At 30.3% G+C, this 23,220-nt stretch overlaps 1 protein-coding gene across 1 annotated transcript; it reads left to right on the top strand.

Annotated features, from left to right (window-relative positions):
* The first annotated feature begins 20,909 nt into the window (after positions 1-20,909).
* On the top strand, positions 20,910-22,585 carry LOC143192609 (protein snail). The gene has a single exon (XM_076398063.1). It carries the CDS (start codon positions 21,064-21,066, stop codon positions 22,162-22,164), a length of 1,101 nt encoding a protein of 366 aa, XP_076254178.1. The 5' UTR covers positions 20,910-21,063; the 3' UTR covers positions 22,165-22,585.
* The last annotated feature ends 635 nt before the right edge of the window (positions 22,586-23,220 follow it).

Raw genomic sequence — 23,220 nt, 5'->3', positions numbered from 1 at the left:
GTTATTGTGTGCTCCTTATTTTTTTTTTTTCAAAAAAAAAAGCAACACTATAGGCATCTTTTGTCCTCACACTCGCCTAACATAGCCCTGTGTGAGTCTTGTTTGTATCTAGATATCAAAAAAGTAAAATATATAAAGTTGTTTCTAATACTTAATTTTTCTTAACAACCAGTGATTTGAACATAATATAATTAGAAACATTTCATGAGTTTAATAGTTTTAATCCGACAATTTGAAAAAATTCGAAATACTTTTTCATATGATGACAGCAGTTTACATCTGGATATACGTCTCTATCTGTACAATTAAAACATTACAACAATTAAACTTAAAAACTCTGTTTTTAATCAGCATGACGTCAATCTTCATTATACAGTAAAATCGCCGTATTTCAGTTTCCGAAATCAGTGTTCACGGTTGAAGTCTGCAGACTTCCTCCAAGAACAACTCATTTTGTTTATATATTTCACATTCTAACTTCATATAATTAAACATCTGTTCGATTATTCAAAATATTTGATATATTTTGATAGATATTAAATATAATATGTATTATTTACATTCTAGATAGATATGCTTAGTACAATCTTAATTTACAAATTAGTTTTTTACTACAGTTCTGTTGTACTTGCATTAATATAAAGTGTTAAAAATATAAAGAGAACGTTGAAGTTTCGCGAGGTATGTTTATACCATCAGCGCTCTTTTTATTGTTGATGTATTGGCAAGAAGTTGTACATATTATTAGTACGCGTGCTTTGATATTTCTCGGGATTTCAATATCTTCTTTGAACGAATAAAGAAATGTTGAATGTTGCATTTACCGAACTACAACTAGAGAAGTAATTATTGTGTGCTCTTTTTTTTCAAAAAAAAAAACACTATAGGCATCTTTTAGTCCTCACACTCGCATAACATAGCCCTGTGTGAGTCTTGTTTGTACCTAGATATAAAAAAGTAAAATATATAAAGTTATTTCTAATACTTAATTTTTCTTAACATCTAGTGATTTGAATAAAAAATAATTAGAAACCTTTCATCAGTTTAATAGTTTTAATCCGACAATTTGAAAAAATTCGAAATACTTTTTCACATGATGACAGGAGTTTACATCTGGATATACGTTTCTATCTGTACAATTAAAACATTACAAAAATTAAACTTAAAAACGCTGTTTTCTAATCAGCATGACGTCAATCTTCATTATACAGTAAAATCGCCGTATTTCAGTTTCCGAAATCAGTGTTCACGGTTGAAGTCTGCAGACTTCCTCCAAGAACGACTCATTTTGTTTATATATTTCACATTCTAACTTTATATAATTCGACATCTGTTCGATTATTCAAAATATTTGATATGATTGATAGATATTAAATATAATATATATTATTTACATTTTAGATAGATATGCTTAGTACAATCTTAATTTACAAATTAGTTTTTTACTACAGTTCTGTTGTACTTGCATTAATATAAAGTGTTAAAAGTATAAAGAGAACGTTGAAGTTTCGCGAGCTATATTGATACCATCAACACTCTTTTTATTGTTGATGTATTGGCAAGAAGCTGTACATATTATTAGTACGCGTGCTTTGATATTTTTCGGGATTTCAATATCTTCTTTGAAGGAATAAAGAAATGTTGAATGTTGCATTTATTGAATTACAACTAAAGAAGTAGTTATTGTGTGCTCCTTATTTTATTTGGAAAAAAACAACACTATAGGCATGTTCTATTCCTCACACTCGCGTAACATAGGCCTGTGTGAGTCTTGCTTGTACCTAAATATTAAAAAAAAGTAAAATATATAAAGTTATTTCTAATACTAAATTTTTCTTAACATCCAGTGATTTGAATATAAAATAATTGGAAACCTTTCATCAGTTCAATTTTCAATATCTCAAATGAATAATCCAGTTTAAACACATTATACGTGAGAATTAACTTGATTCGAAATAGTATGACCTTATCGCAAACTGCGATATTTTGATATCTTCCCATATCCTTCAAAAAACAAAATAAAATATTTCCCCAATATATCTTAACGTATTTACTTACGTAGTGACTTACGTTCTATTTAAGCCATAATGTTTTTTATTTTACTTATATGCGCAGTTGTATTTCACCTTGGTTATTTTGTAAGTGTAAATATTTTGATGTGCCCTTTAAACGCATTTAAAGGTAGTTAAATGGGGGGACTTTAACTGCTTATCAGTAAGAAGTCAATATTGGCTTATATTTGATCATATCAACTGTCTGTCGAGTATTGAAATATATGAAATCTATTTAAAGTCCTCAAAAGTTTTAATAATTTTTTTTACGCAAAGATATAAACAGTTTTAGAACACTTATACATTAATGGACACTAAAGAAAGTTCGATATTCGTTCGTGCTGGTCGAATCTCGAAAGCTTGCTTCAAACGAGACCTGTAAAAAAACTACCAATTTAATATTAATTAATGATTTAATTAATAAATCTATTATATATTTCAAAAATTAATAATTTAATTAATAAAAATCTACCAATTCTTATGCATCTTCATAAGAAGTGAAACGTGCTTCAGACAGGTCACAACTTATATGTCGGGGGAAGTAGTAAACAGGATAAGTAAGGTATGGAGAATACGGCGGGTAGAGTAGCACATACCATTTTAATGTTTTCAATTATGTTTTCACTAGTTTTGCGATATGTGGTCGAGCCTGGTTATGCTAAAGAATATCTTTGTTGTGTTTTTGCTCGTGTTCCGGCAGTTTATCACGCAGTTCTCGGTCCTAACGCATCAATGGTAGTCAATAGCGATTCTCATTGATGGTTTCATTAGGGTTAAACAGCTTTGCCTATTTAGGCTGATGTTGATGCATAACCAGGTTCTCTCCATGATTTTTTTTGCTTCGGGTAATCGTAATGAATCCATTATTCATTAGCGTTAACAATAATATGTTTACGACTTAAAACTCATTTCCGATATTGGCGTTGAAGCCTTCAACGTTTCAACGCCTTTCAATGTCTCTTGGCTTCAACTCGTACGGCACAAAATATCGAGACATTTGGATCATTCTCATGTCCTTGAAGCACCTACTTGGAACAAATACAACTGTGGTTGAAGACTTGGCGCATTAGAGCCAATGAATCCAAAATCCAAAATATATGGCTCATCGGGTGCAAATACAAGTAATCATTAGATAACAAGGTATTACTCTATGAGTTTATACTCAAACCTATTTGGTCATCTGGAATCCAACTCTTGGGTATCGCTAGCAAATCTATTATATCCATCATTCAACGGTTTCAAAATAAAGTGTAGCGTGCCATTGTTGATGCTCAGTGCTATGTTTCATATGAAGAACCTATAACGAGTGTAATTGAACGTTTTTGGGTGAAGTACTTCGAAAGAGTGTCAGTGCATCCCAAAGTACTCGCTAATTGGCTAAATCTGCGATGTGTTAGTGAAGTGCTTAGACTAAGACGTTTAGCACCATTTGATCTGATTATTGGACATATATAGACTCTAAAATAAGCTTTAAAATAAAGTTAATTAATTAGGATAGTATTTTATACAGGAAATCACTTGATGAAGTGGTTTTCTACATGCCATGTATTACTTATTGCATATTGGCAGATTATGTAACTACTTTTATAGGAATTACTTGCTACTTCCAACAGTTCTGCATATTTTTCTTGATTATCGTTACATTTTTTTGCTGTCCAGAATGCTATTTCTCCTCGGTGTCAAAATCACCACGTTAAAACCAGTATACTCATGTTAAAATCGATGAAGCACAGAGACTTCACAACTTCACACAGCATTACATCGCACCTTCTGTCGCCTTTTTCTTCAATTAGAAATAAAATATAAAACTTCTCGCAAATTAGTTTTACTTGGTACAAATTCAGAAATCTTCAATACATAGAAATGATCTTGTGTTCACACTTCGACGAAATGATATATGTATGTGAAGCCTGTCAATGACGCTGAAACATGGAGTTAGTTACAAAAGAACTCGAAGTGATTTAATAGTTGTATTATCTTAATATAGTAATAATCTGTTGTAAATCCTTCTAATTCAATTTTATTTATATTTTTTTACAAAGCTGCGTTCGTTTATTTTTAATATGCTCTTTCTACTTGCATAACCAAGCAATACCATAATATTTGGTATTGAATTTCACACGTGTAGACTTTGTAGCATTAAATTTTATCCGTTCTTTAGTCTAGTAGTTATATTTTTGGTAGGTATTCATAATTTATTTCATTTGCTTCAAAAACAGTAACATGACGGCATTACAAATTTTATACTGTTCATATTTATCCATTTAGTTTCCCTAATGCTGAGAATCAGATAAACAGTCCGTGCTATTTCTACGTTTTACTCAATGTTTAATGTTGAACCAAAATAAAATTTAATTTTATTCTGAAAATATGGACAGCAATCTCTACCGATAGGTATAAAAATGAGTAGTACTCTCACGTTTTACCAGCGAATAACAGGCAATATCGTAAAGTTCTTCGTTGTACCGTCTCGGGCATCTGGTTCGCAACTGACCAAATATCTGATTTAAATTACACCCGATAAAAAAAAACAACCTAATGTACGAAAACATGTGGTACTAGACAAATTTTCTCTGCTTTAGATAAACAATAAATTGTCCCAGTCACGGATAAATCAGTTAATAGTTTCATGAAATATAAGAAATTTTAACCAGATCAGAAAAATATCGTATCTCCAACTGCGAGTTGACTTTTATGTCACGACATTGATTTTTATATTCAGTTTCCGTCAATATTCGAGTCATTAGAAATGCATTATGTATTAGCTATTCGCAGGTAGTACTCAGTAAGCGAAAAAGTAGGCATGCTTTCATTGAGATATTACTCATACAGGCCTTGGGTGTAAATGGAAGCAGATCGTTATGTAAGAAATGTTAATATTATAAAAATGTGCCAAATTTTGAAATTCCCAGTTTAGTTCGGTAATTCTACCGTTGTTTTCGCTATATTAATTGCAGTCACTGAAGATATTATGTTATTTATTGCCTTTCATTGTGTCAAACTGGTAGTGGGACTTTTGCCCTGCCCTGTACTTATTTTTAATAAATTTCGATAAACAAATAAAAATTCTTAATAGATAAAAAATGGGTATAATAAATATTATTGTGCAAATTTTTTATTTCGGTGGAAAAGTAAAACATACAATCTGTTTTAGAATTAAATTATATGAGCGGTAAAGACTTAAAACCAATATTACAGGATTAGAGGAATGTTTTCTAGTAACCATTATATATATATATATATATATATATATATATATATATATATATATATATATATATAAGACTGTTTATTTTCTCTTCTTGTGAAAATCGTTCATAAAATAATCAATGTTCAATATCAAAAAATTAAATTAATCAGCAAAATAGTAAAGAAGCCATAAATAGAAAAGTGAAAATTCTTCGACACTGATACTAGATTGCTAAATAATTTAAACAGTTTTGATATGTTAATGTTAATGTCTCTATCTTCTTCTTGGTGTTAAAAACTAGCAAAAATAAGCATTAAAAATAGCATAAATTATAGTAAATATACAGAGTATGTTTTTATTAGATCATGGTATCATAGCTATTTCATTTGTCACAACTCTTCTGTTGTACTTGCATTAATACACAAGCAAGCCGAGTACGTGATTAATATGTTGTTTCCCAAATTTCAAAGAAAAACTTAACTACCTAGGCTAAAGTTAAGAGTATCACTTACATATTGAACAAGTTCGTGTGGTTTTGGTTCGCTTCATTCTTCTGATATCGTGTGTGCTAACCAGTAGCCCTATTGCTTCCATGTTGCAGTGATTTAGTAACCTTATTTCATTTTTTAAGACGAATTCTTGGATAATTTAGTAAATCAATTTGGTTTCGAGGGCATCGTGCAGTTCTCTCTTCAGTCAAGAAATCAAGAGAATTGCAAGGGGACATGAGGAAAGACTCCATTCTCTTGAGAATATTGACTCTGATAAAGACCATCAAACCATCAACTCATCTTGTGTAGTGTTGTGTAGTGAGAAGCATATAATAAAAAAATACCGAAATGATATGTATAAACATTATTTCACCAGAGACTGAGATAGGGCCAATGGGTCCTCCTAGTTATATACGTAGATTTAAGTTAGTATAAAGACAAATTGTAGGTTAGACGGAAACGACTAGTAACAATGTAATAATTAAATAATAATAAAAATGGAAGAGACTTAGGACCGCAATGATTTTAAAGCTATATAAGTACTTTTTTCGTCTACGAAGCGTACGCATTCCCAAAAAAAATGGTAAATACGATAATAATAATTATTATTCGTCAATTTCTACTCAAAATTATAGGCTATTTAAATGTTAATTGATTTACAGATGATTATTACACCCTGTACGCGCGCCTAACGCCACCGAGACCTGCTCAAAAACCCACCTAACATAATTATTAAACTAATATATTGGTCGGTCGGCAGTTTGCCTATGCAAATGAATTGCGTTCGAGGAAGTTCGATCCCATGTGCCGCCTCTATGCTGATTTAAACAATTGTCTCGCGAATGACTCACGTAATGGGCTAATCCGTTCTTCGAGAATCGGTTTTTGTTTGTTTGGAATCGTAGCGATGATAAGCGCATCATATACGGTTTTGCGCTGGACGAAATGTATGCGCATAAAATATTATTCATTCTAGTGTTTATATTAGAAAAAATACAGATATGGGTTGTAGTAATTAAATTAGCATACACTGTCTCTCCCCCCTTCTCTCACTCGCTTGCTCACACGCACATAAATTCTTCTCCTTTCTATCTTTTTCTCTTTCTTTTTTTCCATTCACTGTTTTCTTTATCTTTTTCTTTCATTACCCTTATTTATCTTTCCTTCTCTTTATTTCTCTTTCTTTCCAATTCTTTCTCTTTTCTTCCCCTTTCTTTCTATTAATATAACAGCAAATGGGTAAAGAAATTGCTTCGAAAAATATGAAAATGATTTAAGCGTGGTAGTAGACAAAAACGACTCGCTATGGAAAGCAGTTTGGAGCTTTATAATATCAATTATTAGAGTACCGCCTATTAAAAATCATCAAAATCAATGGGTTCGATGCAGCGATGATAAAGCTGACTTTTCGCCGAACATTCAGCTAACTTATTTCAACCGAATGATTTAGAATCTACGATAGATAGAAATCTAGGAAAGCTACTATAATTTATTATTTTTACCTGAGTTATTGAAAGAGTGGACAGAAAAGCAGTCATGTTGATATACATGAGAATTTGAGACTGAATCATGTTCCTGAATGTCTTAATGTTGCTCAAATAATTAAGTTGGAAAACCCTGACAAATCGGGTAGCACAACTTGAATCTAACACCCCTGTTTCACTATTACCTGCGATTAAAATTATTTCGGAAACTGCAGTTGTTACTTATATATATATATATATATATATATATATATATATATATATATATATATATATATATATATATATACATTTAGTCCAATATTTCGCCTTAAAACATATAATTTTGCAAAATCACAACAATATGAAGGCAACATAGCTAATAGACAATCTCTAGGAGATCAGAACAATTTGTTCGTAATACGTATATATGATATTCCAATGCACAATTTAATTCAAAATTAACTAATTACCTACAAATATATTAAATATTGAATAAAAATCTCCAATCATTTGTAAAAAGTTTTGTTTAGAAATGTGGAAAAGATAGTAACCAAATTTTATATTTTCATTGTCTCATATTGCCTAAGCTCAACAAAAGAGATGAAAATCTGATGTTTATTTGTAGCAAATATCCTTTTATCTATGAAAAGTATTAAATTGACCGTACCAAAAGTAGTTTTCAAATAGTTATATATTTTGATGAACAAACAAAATCTCAATCACTTCTAAAGATACAGAACCCAAATAGTATTGGAATTAATTTGTTATTTGTTTAAAATAATCCAATATTTGATATTCTAAATATGCCTGCTCTATTACAGATAAATTTCATTCATACATTACATCACCTATCAAATATTTGCACATTTAATTAATTTTCTTATCGTGGGTATAATTTATATATATTTTTGTATATATGCTTTTATCATTACTATTTTTTGTCCTTCTTTAGTAAGAACAAAAGTACTGTACACTCCTAAGAATATTAACATTACCAAAATTGCTTCATAAAAATCATTGTATGCTGATGATTTTTATATAATCCTGTAATAGCAACTTTTCTACTATAAGTAACAAAAATATTGCTGTATACATTAACACAGAGAGTAAAATACTTAATTTTTTAAATAATTGTGTATATTTTTCAGCTTCGAAAATTTTATATAACATATATATATATAAACAAAAACTAAACTAGATTCATGACAGAATATATATACCAACAAACGACAGTTTTATCTTTTATCTCGAAAAACCTTACTAAAGTACATTAAACTGTTCAGCACTGTTTTATTTAATTTGGTTAAAACTCTTATTGGTATATGCACTAGACGAAATTATATGGCACGTGCTGTGTAAATATAACATCCCAGAAAAGAATAAAAAATCAAGAGGTCGAATAACGATTTATTTTTAAGTTTTAGATTCAATAAAGCATAATATAAAGGCGATCTCTGAAGAAACAGCTGCACCTGGCAACTGATTTTATGTTGTATTATTAATAGGTTTATAAAAAATATAAATACAAATACTGGTCCAATAAACTGTAAATATTAATAAACCAATGATTAATATCTGTTAAAATCAGATGGTAATAAAACCGAAGAAGAATGGTTAAACAACACCTTGAAATTAACAGACAAACAGGAAACCAGTCACCTACTATATTAAAGATTTTTGGATTTCCCCAGGTGTGCCCTTAGCTCGAATCTTACATCTGTTCCAACGTTCGAATTCCTCAGGTGCTGTTACTACTACTGTAAAACGGGTGTTTTATGTTTTGATAGATTCAGGCGAATTTTCGTTTTCATTTTGAGTATAATTAGTTGAATATTATTAGTGAATTTAAGTAAGAGTTAATGTATATAAAAAGACAGATTATTATAATATAGATTAATAATTATTATTTTATTTATAGGTTATTCCTTATATTATTTTGATTTACATCACACATATTTAAAAATATATACCAGATATGATACTTAATTATATTTTTATTAATAATATCGAAACAGTATGATAACACCACGTGTTTATTTTTCTTTGTATATATTTGATTTATCACAGCTATATTTCGATATTTAGTGTCTATTTTCTCAGTTATATCTGTATCTGGTAAACCATTGAGAATTATTTATATTGTCTGGACAAGAAAGAGTACATGATAATAATAGATATATAGAGAATTATTAACTATATTAGATATAGATATAATTATTAGAGTTTTAAAATAAAATCAAAATTAAATTAAGTCAAAAATATGTATAAAATATTTATAGGGTAAACATTCTTGCGCTATCAGTGATGAAAGATGTGTTTTATGGAATCAAATAAAAGAATTAAAAAGTGAAATATAGGTGTATGTAAATATAATATATGTGTTTTGTAAATATATAATATATATATATATATATATATATATATACATATATATATATATATATATATATATATATATATACATATATTTATATATATATATATACATATATATATATATATATATATATATACATATATATATATATATATATATATATATATATATATATATATATATATATATATATATATATATATGTAAATAAATACCTATACGCCTGGGTCGAACTTGATGAAATTTTTTGTCTTTATTTATGTAAATTCGATGATTGTTTAGATTTAAATCTGGACCCGGTAGGTGCCGCTTGGATAGGGTTCCAGGATTTTCTTACCTTTTAAACAATTTTCGGTTATAAGAACATATTTTCAACAAAATCACTAATTGGATATTATTGAAATTATCTTATAGAATTGACAGAAAACTTCGCTGGAATGTGAAAAAGAAAACATGTAAAAAGGCAACAACTATAGTTAATACATAGGAAAATGTATTGGTTAATTGGAATAAAATCATAATTATCAGTACATAATAAATGGCTATTATATAAGAAAATTTCGAAAACTATGTGAACATACGAAATACAATTATGGGGACTTTCCGCGAAAATTAATATACATACGTTATAAATAAGTTTTCCAAAAAAAAAGTCCTGAGAACTATTGTAGGTGCACGGATATACTACAGGACTGATTACTTAGATCGAGGCCTTCAGATACCAACTGTCACTTAGGAAATCAAGAATTGCAGGATAAAATGAGGGCATACTATACTTTCATGTAAATATCGAAGTAATATAACTCTTGGATAACAGCAGAATAGTATACGGACTCAAAAGAATCAAACTATTTTATCTTGTGTAATATAGTGTAGTGAAGTACATTTAATATAAGAACAGTAGTGCTAATACATAAACATTATCACACCAGAGACCAAGATACGGCCGATGGATCGTCCTAGATATATACCTAGATTTAAGTTAATGCCAAGACAAATTGTAGGTTAGTCGGCAACGTCTAGTAACACAGTAATATATAAATTAAAAAAAAATCTTATAGTATTTGTATTATTGTGTAAACTTAAACAAATTATTCCATTCAAACAATCCAATATTCGGACAGAACAAAGCCTGTTTTAGGGCACTGATACCTATATACATAGCATTGAATGTAATGTTATATTCCTATGATTCTAATGTATAATCAAGAAATGTTATAGTAAAGAAGACAATCATAATCAATGTTGAAATAACAAATACCGTACAATAAACTGAATATGAATAAAATATAGACTATAAAACATATGAACTATACAATTAAAGCATTGTAACGAGTATATCAATTTAATAAGTTTGTTGACTCAGAGCAAATTGAAAACATACTATATTTATCTATTACGCGTACAACAAATACAAATATATATAAGTAATTTGAAGTACCATACAAAAAATGCATAAAATCTAATGTAAATTTCTTGTGTTATCAGAAATAATTATAGAAAAACAATTATAGTCTCTGTACTGTTTTAGTATTATAAAAAAATTATATTATAGGCAACGTAAAATAAATATAGTGCCAAATTCAATAAGAATTGTAATTAACACAAGTGGTGTTATAAAATCGAAGCATTGTTACGAATGAATCACTTTGATGAGAACTGATTAAAAGCAAATGTACAAAAAATTAAAGTCAATATCACATAACCAGTAATACTGTAATACTGAAAATTACTTGTGCTATCGAGTGTCACCGAAAAAAAATCAAATCGCGACAATTCTCGATAGCAATCAATTAAAAAACTACGCGTCGTGCGCCACAAAAATATTTCCTTTCACTTTTTCTCCCGATAGGTCGTGATTATGCTCTACCTGCCCCAGATGTTCCGAGTCTTGAAGGTGCCCGCTGCACCTATACAAAATCCACCCCTGTCTGGAGAGCACATATCTGCACATGTCAGCGCGGCCAATAGTCGCAGCCAGGTGTGAGGAGGGGCGGAGGGGGTAGCTACCCCGACGGAGGGGTGCCTTCTCGTTCCGGAACGTGTAACGGTCTTTCCAATAAGGTGCAGCTGTCACGTATGAAGCGCGTGCCTCCGCTGCTGGGCTATATGGAATACGATCATTGGCGTACCGGTACTTATGTAAACATTCGGCAAAACGATAATGTACTCCACTATTACGTGTAAATGTGTTTTAAAGACTTCTTAACAAAGTAATACGCTTCTAAAGTATCGTTGTTCTTCTTCGGTGGATACAATTCCTGTTTATCAGCCCGATGTAGCTGTAAATCTGTTTTCTCCAGTGGAACTTGCTACAGAACCTGACAACAACCTCAGTCCTAAAATGGCTCCAGGAGTTGATGATATTTCACCTGTATTATTGAAAAAACTGCCAGAAAAATCAATGATCATGTTGACATACATATTCAATGCCTGTTTGAGACTGACTTATTTCCCGGAATGTATTAATGTTGCTCAAATAATTATACTGAAAAAACCTAACAAATCGACCAGAAGAAGTTGGATCTTACAGGCCGGTTTCGCTACTACCTGCTTGATCAGAACAATTTGAGAAAATGCTATTAAAATGTATTTATAGATCCAAGTCCAACTGAATCAAGATTTCGCCTGAAAACACGAAATAAAATTGTTAAATGACATCACGTGGAAGCAATAGAGCTACTGGAAAACATACAGCAAATAAGATAATTGAAGCGAAACAAACCACATAAACTTGTATAGGGTATAAGTGTATTCTTGACTTTAGCTTAAGTAATGTATTTTATTTTATACAAATTGATATATAAATGTTGTACTCGCCTTGGTTGTCTATTAATGTAACTGCAAGTGACTAAGCAACTAGGGATTTTAAAAAATATATCCTAATTTTAGACGACATATTTTTCAATACTACTGATCAATTAACAAACGTTAAGATTTCAGATACTAGTTATAGTAGTGATTATTTTCAAATATTTAATATACATAATATTTCAAAAATAGTGTTAATAATAAGCGAGTGGATGAACGAATAGCTTAATACAGCATTGTTGAGTTATCTCATTTTATCTCAATATATCATGCTTTCCATTCTTATATTAAATAATATAATATAGGTATATAATATCCACATACATTAATTATTTATTTCCGTGCGTTTTGATGCATTCTAATATTAAATCATCTCCATATTTCTTTTGCATCTTTTCTCTGGATTTTTTGTTCATATATTCTACCGTCCTATACTATTATGTTCAATTTTTGATTACTTCTTATCTATATGTAAAACCTTAATTTATAAAGTGATGTTATTACTCTTGTTCTGTTGTACTTCTAAAAATACGTAAGCCAGATAAGTGCGGTACAAGTTAGGATACTTAAGTTAAACTTAAGAGGAAATACTTATACATTACACAAGCTCATATAGTTTAGTTTACTTCAATCTTCTTATTTCCTGCGTGTTGTTTATTGGCTGTAATGCTTCTGTGGTTTGGTGGTTTTATGTCATGTTTTACGATGAAATCTTGGATAACTTCTTATATCCATTTGATTCGAAGTCCTCATGACGAACTATTTGTTGGTTTCCTAGCCACAAGCATCACTAATCAATCGAAGAACCTCGTTTTGACAGCGCTGGACTAGTTGGTTCGATGTTTTAGCCCATATTTACACCCCATAGGCTTCCCATCAATCAGTAGAATTCGTCGATTTAGAGTTTAATCTGCTTTGCTTTTCGTCTAGCGTGATGAATCTTGAACACTTTGTAACAAATATAATAACGATGATACAAGTAAAATTATCATTAATTAAACAGCGTAAAATATATAACGAAACTCTTACTACAGCTTTTGATTGCTCAATTATTGCTCAGTAAACTAGTCGAATGAAAACTAGTCGAAGATTTAATCGAAGACATCTTGGAATTATAGGGTTGTGTTATGAAAAGTGTATTTTTTAAATAAAATTTAAATAGTACCAGGATATAAATCAGCAGAAAAGTTGACATCTTTATTTTAACAGATCGAGATTGAATTTGATGTACAATTAATTTATATAAATATAAAAATGAAATATAAAACAAAAACATGTAAATTTATTCGGACAATCTGAACGCCACTGGTACCAAATTCGATGTCTATAACGCGACTATTAAACGAACTAGCCTTAAAATCGTCAAGGTATACATTATGTTATCTCGGCTCCATATTCATAAATTGCAACAAGAATAAAATCAGTTTGGTCCAGCGAACAGCCATGGCATTTTTGTCAATCATATAAATATTCATACGATTCTACCGAAACTAGTTGTGTCTTTTAATTAATATACAATAAAATAAATGCATTAATATATCACAACATTTTAAGGTCTGAATATATTTTGAACATTCATTCAATGCTTTTTTAACAAGTCAATGCATTATTGTGATGCTTGCCAAAAAAAAATCTATTATAAATATAAGGCCCATTATTCTATCCTCCTTTTAATTGATCTAGTACTTGCATTTCTGTTTCCAGTAAAGTGAAGTAAAGTTCTTGATGTAGTCTGCAACAATTTCTTAAAATACTCAACGAGAATTGTCGGAAGTTTTATAATTACCACTCAAATAAATCTAAAAAATAGTGATATATTATAAGTGGTAATATGTTTCGCCATTTTACATGCTATTTCCATGCTTTTACCTAATTTTTTTAAACTAATTAAGCAAACCTGATTATTTTCAATTGGGCATATTAAAAAATCATGGAAAACGTGAATTAGTTTTTCAAGTAACTTTTTTGTTATCACTTCTAAAGGGGTATTCTAGTTTAAAAATGTAAAAACTTGATCTTTTAATAATCTCAAGGGTTTAATTTTTAAAAATTGGAATTAGTTTCGGAGATATAACTGATTTGATGGCGCTGCATCTAAAAGGGAAATTTTAGACCTATTTTCCTGTAAAGTACTTGTTCGAGATGGTTGACATGATATCCCAAGCTCTACTTACAGTACTACTGTCAGTACCTACAATACTGAAGTTCTACTGAAACGATATACTTGAAATTTGTTGTATATATTCTTGCTATATATTCATTTATAGTACAAAAGCAAACAAAAATATAACAAAAAATAAGACTTAAGACTTAAAAAAATTTTAAAAATGGTTAAAAAATTTCTATGTTTTCCAAACCCTCATAACTTAGTGAGAAAAATAATTGTTTCACTGTATCAATTGTTGTGAATCTAGGTGTATATCTATAGGTTAGAAGGGGGATCTTAGACTCTGTTGTGATAATGTTTATGTATTAATACTGACTTTTTTATAATCATATATATTATATACAGAAGATCAAATAGCGTGAATCTTTTGAGTCTGTGTGAATAAAGTTTCTCCTGATGTCTACTTGCGATTCTCTTGATGTCCTGAGTGACAGTCGGTATGTGAAGGTCTCGGCGTAAGTAATCAGTCCTGAAGTATCTGTCCTATAGTAGTTTTTAGGACTTTGTCTTGGAAAACTTGTATTGAGTTTATAGCAGTTTTCCCCATAATTGAATTTCGTATGTACGTATAGGTTTCAATACTTGCTTCCATATTAGCTATTTATTATGTACTAGTAGTTGTATTTTTTTTTTCAATTAACCAATACATTTTCCTATATTTGAACCCTAGTTCTTTAATTTTCTTTCCTATATGTTCCTCTTAAAAATTAATATATACATTGTAAAAAATGGATGCTAAAGATATTGTCTAATTATTATTGATATTATTTTAAATTTCTCTTAAAACAAGGTCTAAATCCTAAAACCAGAATGTGACATTTAAGAGTGTTAAAATAAATTAAGTGACTGTAAGAAACCAGTTGCAGAAGCTACCTTCGTCTCAATAAATATTTGTAATCAAGCCCCAATCGGAAATAGTCGGCTAAACAAGTGAGTACATAACACCCAGACACCCTGAAATTAGACTTTTACCCCCTAGGAGACATTTCCCTTTTTCAGTTGCGTGGGTCGAAGGAAACGCGCACGAAAATAGTTCCGCGTCGTGGAGACGGTGATCGGTCATCCAAAGACGAAGATGACCAGCTGTTGGCGGTCAGGTACGCGTGCCATACGATCGACACACCAACTCGTTATGGAATTTCGTCACCGAATGCCTGCTTATCGGACCGGAGAACGTGCCTTTATATTAGTAATGCATCTGTTTTCCTCGACAATTTCGCCAGGGCACAACAAAAGTTTAACGAAAATGTGTTTACAATTAAGTACCACAACAAATAGATTCACTAAAATGAAATTATTTTCATAATTAGAATGATTATGTGATACTCAGTAATTTAATTTGTAATCATATTGGATTGTTATCGATAAGTATGAACATGAAATGGTCTGTAATTCTTTACGATATCCCTTTATAATGTTCCTTCGAAGATTGCTGGTGTTAGGGCATCACTGTTTGATATAAACTAACAAAATATCAATATAATAGTAAAATATCAATTTTTATTGCTAAAATTTACTATTATTTATAAATTAACGTTATGTATATAGTATCTGGAAATTTAAAGCTTTTATTAATTCATTTACGAAATAGTTTGTTAATAATTTAGTTAAATTGCTATTAATGTTAACATTATTTATTGAGTAAAAAATATAAACATTTATTTAATGATATTTAATATTTTATTTCCTACTTATTTGAAATTTTGTATATATGTTAAAAAGACTTTAAGCTCTGTAATAAAATAGAAAAAATCGTTGAAATAATACATAATCATTCATGTAATTAGATAACCGAAAAATAATTATTAAAAAAAATAGATAAACATTTTATTATTATTTTATTATATATTTTCATTAATCGAATATTTTTGGAATATATATATGGACTGGAATTATAGTTTAACGTGGTCTCCGAACCACAGTCCACGGTATTAAGCCTATCGACTAGCCAGTACCCAACTTAGAAATCAACCCAGAAGACATCCGGTCCTATCCAGCCTGGTTACTGGCGTAACTGGGATCATTATCATTGTCGGATTTTACACTGTTGTCGAAGACAATCACAAATATTGAACAATTACAAACATAAATTTACGACATTGCCCCATCCTGTCGCCTTTATCACTGCGCCAACAAGCCGGCTATAGCTGGAAATTAATCGATGTCAATTTTGCGTTGTGGTGAAATGACAAAGCCTTATTATATCATTTGAGGGAATGCCCGAATTCTCAAGCAGAATCAGCAATATATTCTGGCATCTATCTCGGTGATAGGCTAAAGTTAAAATATCGCGTTGGACAAAAAGCTGAGCACAGCAGGCTTAAAATCAAACAATTCTACTGGTGAATTGGAATATATTTTCAACTTGACTTCATATCGAAGAGATTGATATATCAGTCAATTATAAAGCATATTTAGAGGTATGGGATTGCACTAAAAAATCAATCCAACTGGCCAAAACAAAATTCGTCGGCAAATTATTTTAATTTTTGAAATACATGCAAGTACATCAGAATAATAACAATGAATTAATTAATAAATTAGGATTGTACTAAGTGTATTTAATATAAGATGTAATACAAAAAGAACCAAATTTAGCTAAAAAAAAATGGTAATACATAAAGATTTTCACATCAATCAAGACATGATTAAAGAAAATGGTAACTATATTTTTTAGAAAATCAAGAGTATTTATATAAAATCACTTATCATAAATAAAATAAAACTAACTTCCTCGTTCTTGTGTATAGGCAAATAAGGATTATATATGCGGTAGATAGTTTCAAGCATAGTACATCTGTAAAAAAACACCCTATCACCCCAAATTACCTTTAACGCAACCAGTGGAAAGAGCTCCAAGCATATGTAACTAGAGCACATTAACGGTTTGGAAAGAAAGCAGGGGTATATCCCGGATATATCTTGGCTTTTATGAAACTATACGAACGAATAAAATACGACATGTAATTTACATATTTTAAAGACCATATCAAGTGGGAATCCATAATTACTCTCATTATTTCTTCGAAAACTTCATTTAGGAAAACTTTAGAAAAGTAGAATTATATAAGGTTGTTAGAGTGAATTATTTTTCTATTTTAAAATATATTATATCTAGATTAAATAATGATGTAATTACATATATTTTTATATTTAAAAATAAATAAACATGCACGACAGAGTTGTCTTAAAAGAACTGGTTATATAAAATTGTAAATATTAATGAAGTTTTTTTTTTGGTAAAACATCATTATAATAATACCTCAAATATTTTATTTATATTTTTTTATAACTTTTAACATTTTATCTAACTTTATATACAAGGCTATATATAAGTTTTATATATAAGGTTTATATACAAGGTAATATGTAATGCCAATGGTTTCGTATATCTAATATTAAAAATATTTTTTGTTTTATTAGAAAGCATTTCATTATAAAGTAAGTTTCATTATTCAGTAAGTAGTAACGAAGTGATATATTGTTTATTGAGTTTCTGTAATGAATGATTGATTATCGAATACCATAGGTTTTATATTTAAAAGTCAATAAACGGGCATCAAATAACTTAGTGAATGATAAAATAGCAAATATGAAAGAACCTGGTGTGCTAAAATACCAAACATTATTTGGAGGACATCAATTATTTATATATAATGGTATAACTTATGAGAGAGTAAATTACCTATCTCCTTTTTCATAAAATTGAATATGTTTTTACCTATGTGTTTGTTTCGGCTATATATTTTTCATCACAGCTGTAAATAATTGCGAGTTAATAAATAATTCATTGATATGCTTAGATAACATATACTTTCATATATAATAATAAATAAATATGAATTAAAAAATTTACCTGATTTCAAAAAATAGTAATACAAATGTAATATTTTATATAATCACACAAAGTAAAAGATTTTCAAAAACCAAACTTTGCTATTTTTAGTATTTTTTAGTGTCATTTTTCTGAAAAATATGTAAAATAACAATTTTGTTATTATTATTCAATTAAAGGGAAATAAGTAAATTAATTTAATAAAATAGGAAATATGAATAAATTTGCTGAGCTATAATACCAAACAATATTTGGATGACATCAATTATTTTCATGTAATGGTACAATTTAAAATAGAGTGAACTATCTATTTTTTTTCATAACATTACTGAATGTATTTTTATGCCTTTGTTGTTGTTATATATTTCTTATCACTGTTATTGCTAAAGATTCAGTATTAATAATTTTTCTTATAGTCAATTGGTTTTTACTTAGATATTGATGAGTATTATAGAATTACATAACTGAAATTATTTTTAAAAAAACGTAATGTGCTCAATTTTTTGAATTAGTTATGAACGTTTAAGTATTATACCCAATTATTGTGGTTAACAAGATTTTGAGAAGCCAAATATCCTATTGTTGTTATTATAAAAGTTCTCGAGCTAGGAAGTTACCTGATTTTATATAAATAATGATATGAATGGGTTTATTTTGCCATCACGTCAAATATAACTTAGATGACATCAATTATTTTTATAAAACAAGTTGCTAGAGTTACTATTTTAAGTAGTTTTATAATTTTTTCTATCAAACAAATATATAGTAATATAGTTTTATAACTTTCAGTATATATTTTTTCTTATTGTCAAATATTTTCTCGGTTTTATCTAAGTATTGATGAGTGTAGTATTGGTAAACGTTTATAAGTTCTGTTCAGAAATTGTATTAAATCTACAATAGTGTTGTTTATGTTTTGAATGATTTATAAACGGTCAAGTATCGTACGTAATAATTATGGCTAGCAAGATTTTGCGAAATCAAAACTTCCTATTTTTAAGTAATTTTAGAACTTTTTTCTCAGAAAAATGTAAAATACTATTGTTTTGTAATTTTCAATATTTATTATTTTCTAATTATCATATAATTGATCGATTTTATCTAGATATTGATGATTATTACATTAGTAAACGTATATAAACAAAATCCAGAAATTATTAAAACAGACATCATGTTCTTTATGTTTTGAATGATTTATAAACGGCCAAGTATCATACGTAATTACAATAGCTAGCAAGATTTTGGGAAAACTAAATTTTACATTATTAAGTATTTTTTTAACTGTTTTCTCAGAAAAATGTAAAATACTATTTTTTTGCAATTTTCAATATTCATTTCTCTCTAATTATCATATATTTGTTCGATTTTATCTAGATATTGATGAGTATATTATCATTAAACGTATATAAATAAAGTCCAGAAATTATATTAAAAGAGCCATCGTGTTCTTTATTTTTTGAATGATTTATAAACGGTCAAGTATCATACGTAATTACTATAGCTAGCAAAATCTTGGGAAAACTAAATTTTCTATTATTAAGTAATTTTTGAACTGTTTTCTCAGAAAAATGTAAAATACTATTTTTTTTGCAATTTTCAATATTCATTCCTCTCTAATTGTCATATATTTGTTCGATTTTATCTAGATATTGATGAGTATATTATCAGTAAACGTATATAAATAAAGTCCAGAAATTATATTAAAAGAGCCATCGTGTTCTTTATGTTTTGAATGATTTATAAACGGTCAAGTATCATACGTAATTACTATAGCTAGCAAGATTTTGGGAAAACTAAATTTTCTATTATTATGTAATTTTTGAACTGTTTTCTCAGAGAAATGTAAAATACTATTTTTTCTTGCAATTTTCAATATTCATTCCTCTCTAATTGTCATATATTTGTTCGATTTTATTTAGATATTGATGAGTATAATATTAGTAAACGTATATAGATAAAGTCCAGAAATAATATTAAAAGAGCCATCGTGTTCTTTATGTTTTGAATGATTTATAAACGGTCAAGTATCATACGCAATTATAGTGGTTTAGTTAAGTGTTGACAGCATTTGGGCGGCGAAAATACGGCACGTGATATATTGTGTAGTTGCTTTAATTGCAGCGAGACCTATTTCACAAGTTGGTCGCTGGGGATACCGAAGGAAAAAAACAGTTTTCTGCCTTATGCGGTCGTTGAAATCTCTTTTGAGGCAGGACAAAGCTAACGGCGTTACGCCAACCAAATTACGCAACGGCTTGCGAAACCCGGAGCGCGGTGAGACGGAGAAAAGATACGATCTGTTCTTGAAATAGCCGCGACAGACATCCACCGCCGAGAATAAGCCACCTAACAGCTCGACAATAGTTTTCTACCAGACTCCGAACGGAAGCACACCTGCCTGCCCCTACTACGACTCTATTGGATCGCTGGTCGGTCGCCCGTCGCTTGCCATTGGTCGCGGGCACGTGGACGTGTCCCGGTGGTGGGGAGACGGTTAATAACTGAGCAGACTGAGTTTCGGAAGGCAGATCCAGTCAAGTATTCGTTCAGCGCACAGCGTTTTACCTTGAGTCGTTCCCGACTAGATTTTTTCGCGTGTTTTACGAACTTGTGAACTCTTACGTTTTATTTGGAATAAGTGACTTGTACTTTTGTGTGTGTGAAGTGACGCCAGAATGCCCGTTACCACGATGGCGAAGAATTACATGAACTGTCCGTTGAAAAAACGGCCGATCGTGTTCCGCGAAGACGATTACATATCCGACGAACCAGAGAACTTATCGACGAAACCGGAGGATTTGAGCCGATCCGGACGATTGGCATCAGTGTCGCCTCCGTCGTCGCCCAACTCCTCGCCAGATTCCAGGCTGTCGCCGGTTTCGTCCGTTAATTCACCACCATCATCGCCCCCAATGTCTTCACCGTCACCTACCAATTTTTACACCAGCATGCCTATTAAGGTGGAAGCACACATGCCGTATTCCGTACCCATCAATCCGGAATATGCTCCACAAACGTGGCACCGAAGCGTCGCTCCGATATACCCTCATCCGACCTACTATCCGATGGGATACCAACATATGCATTATGGACACGAAGCCATGTACGTCCCGTCAACATCGCCATACAGTGACAGTTCGTTATCGCCACCGCATCACATGCAACAACCCCTACAACCTTTGGCTTTGAAACCGACCGTTTACTCGGCGATAGATCAACATTCGTTGAGTCCAAACAGCTCTACGACTTCTCCACCACCAACGGTCGTCTCCGCGGAAGATCTTTCCGAAAAGAGACGTCAGGGCATCAGACATCAGTGTCCCGACTGTGGAAAAAGTTACTCGACATTCTCCGGCCTATCGAAACATCGTCAGTTCCACTGCGCCGCCGGTGATGGCCCCAAGAAATCGTTTAGTTGCAAGTACTGTGAAAAAGTGTACGTGTCCCTGGGGGCTTTAAAAATGCACATCAGGACACACACATTACCCTGCAAGTGTACGATTTGCGGAAAAGCCTTCTCCCGGCCATGGTTGCTCCAAGGACACATCCGGACCCACACAGGGGAGAAACCATTTTCCTGCACCTACTGCAATCGAGCATTCGCCGACAGGTCAAACCTCCGAGCTCACCTACAAACCCACTCGGACGTCAAGAAGTATTCTTGCTCCACCTGCAGCAAGACCTTCTCCAGAATGTCCCTCCTCACCAAGCACACGGAAGGAGGCTGCACCGGTACCACACCAACATTGTTACACCCAGTGGAAAAGATGTACTAGATTAGAATATCGCAGTTATTTTTCTCTGTTGACACACATTCCTTATATCTGTTCCTCTTTACGACACAGTATTTTTTGAATCCTCCTTGAAATAGTGCCTTGAAAAAGACTGACCATTCGAAAAGATGTACAAACATCGGCGCATATTTTTATATATACTTATAATTGTAAGTAAATTTAATATATTTTTGTACATATATATACGATTTAGATTATAAAAAATGAGAGAAAGAAACGGTACTTCTGTACGTATGTTGACAACATACGTAATAATAAGGATGCTGTTTTTGTTATTTTTCTAGTCATGAAGTTTGTCTACTTCAGTAATGTTATTATGCCATTGTATAGTGCCTTAATTAGTCGTTTTTTACGCATATACAGATTTTTATATTATTTAATAAAAAATGTTATCTTATAAAAATTCTGTTTTTTCTCCCACAAAATTCATATCCTTTACCTTTTAAATCCTTTACTCAACCCCTTCTAAATGCTTTATATGTCACTAATTAAGTATGACTCTAAATAATGTAGAAGAGTCCTAAGACGTAATTACCAGATGATATATGTAGATATATTATTTATTGGTATAAAGTAATGAGTATTAAGTTCATACAAAAAATGTATTCCAGCATTTTCTACAAACTATTTATTTTTCCCATTATAATTAATAAAAACGTATATAGCTGCATAGCTAATAATTTATTAAAATATAATTTGCATATACATTGTGGCTTGTAATATATTTAATACCCAATATTATGCATTACTACATGTGAATACATGTTAATAAAGAGTACACATACAAATTATTAACAACAAAATTTTGTTGTTAATAATATTTCGAAGACTTTATTTTAATTCATCATAACTAAACATTTGATTTTTGAGAAATTAATAAAGTAAGATATATATTTTTTAAATCTAATAAAGTTTTGTAATTAATTTTTAATTTTATGTTTTAAGACAAATTGTTTTACGATATTATACATTTACAAAAATTTAATATAGATCTCTGTGGTTTTCTTACGACATATATTTTATAAAAAGCTTTTAGTT

Source organism: Rhynchophorus ferrugineus, unplaced genomic scaffold (genome assembly GCF_030347505.1).
Source record: "Rhynchophorus ferrugineus isolate W39M unplaced genomic scaffold, kcgeb_rfMv2 rfM3, whole genome shotgun sequence".
NCBI classification, from domain to species: domain Eukaryota; kingdom Metazoa; phylum Arthropoda; class Insecta; order Coleoptera; family Curculionidae; genus Rhynchophorus; species Rhynchophorus ferrugineus.
The sequence above is the reverse complement of the archived record's forward strand: the minus strand, read 5'-3'. Positions and strand labels throughout refer to the sequence as shown.

What these genes read in the sequence shown, in the direction of transcription:
- LOC143192609 (XM_076398063.1), top strand. Translation starts at nt 21,064, where the DNA reads ATGCCCGTTACCACGATGGCGAAGAATTACATGAACTGTCCGTTGAAA.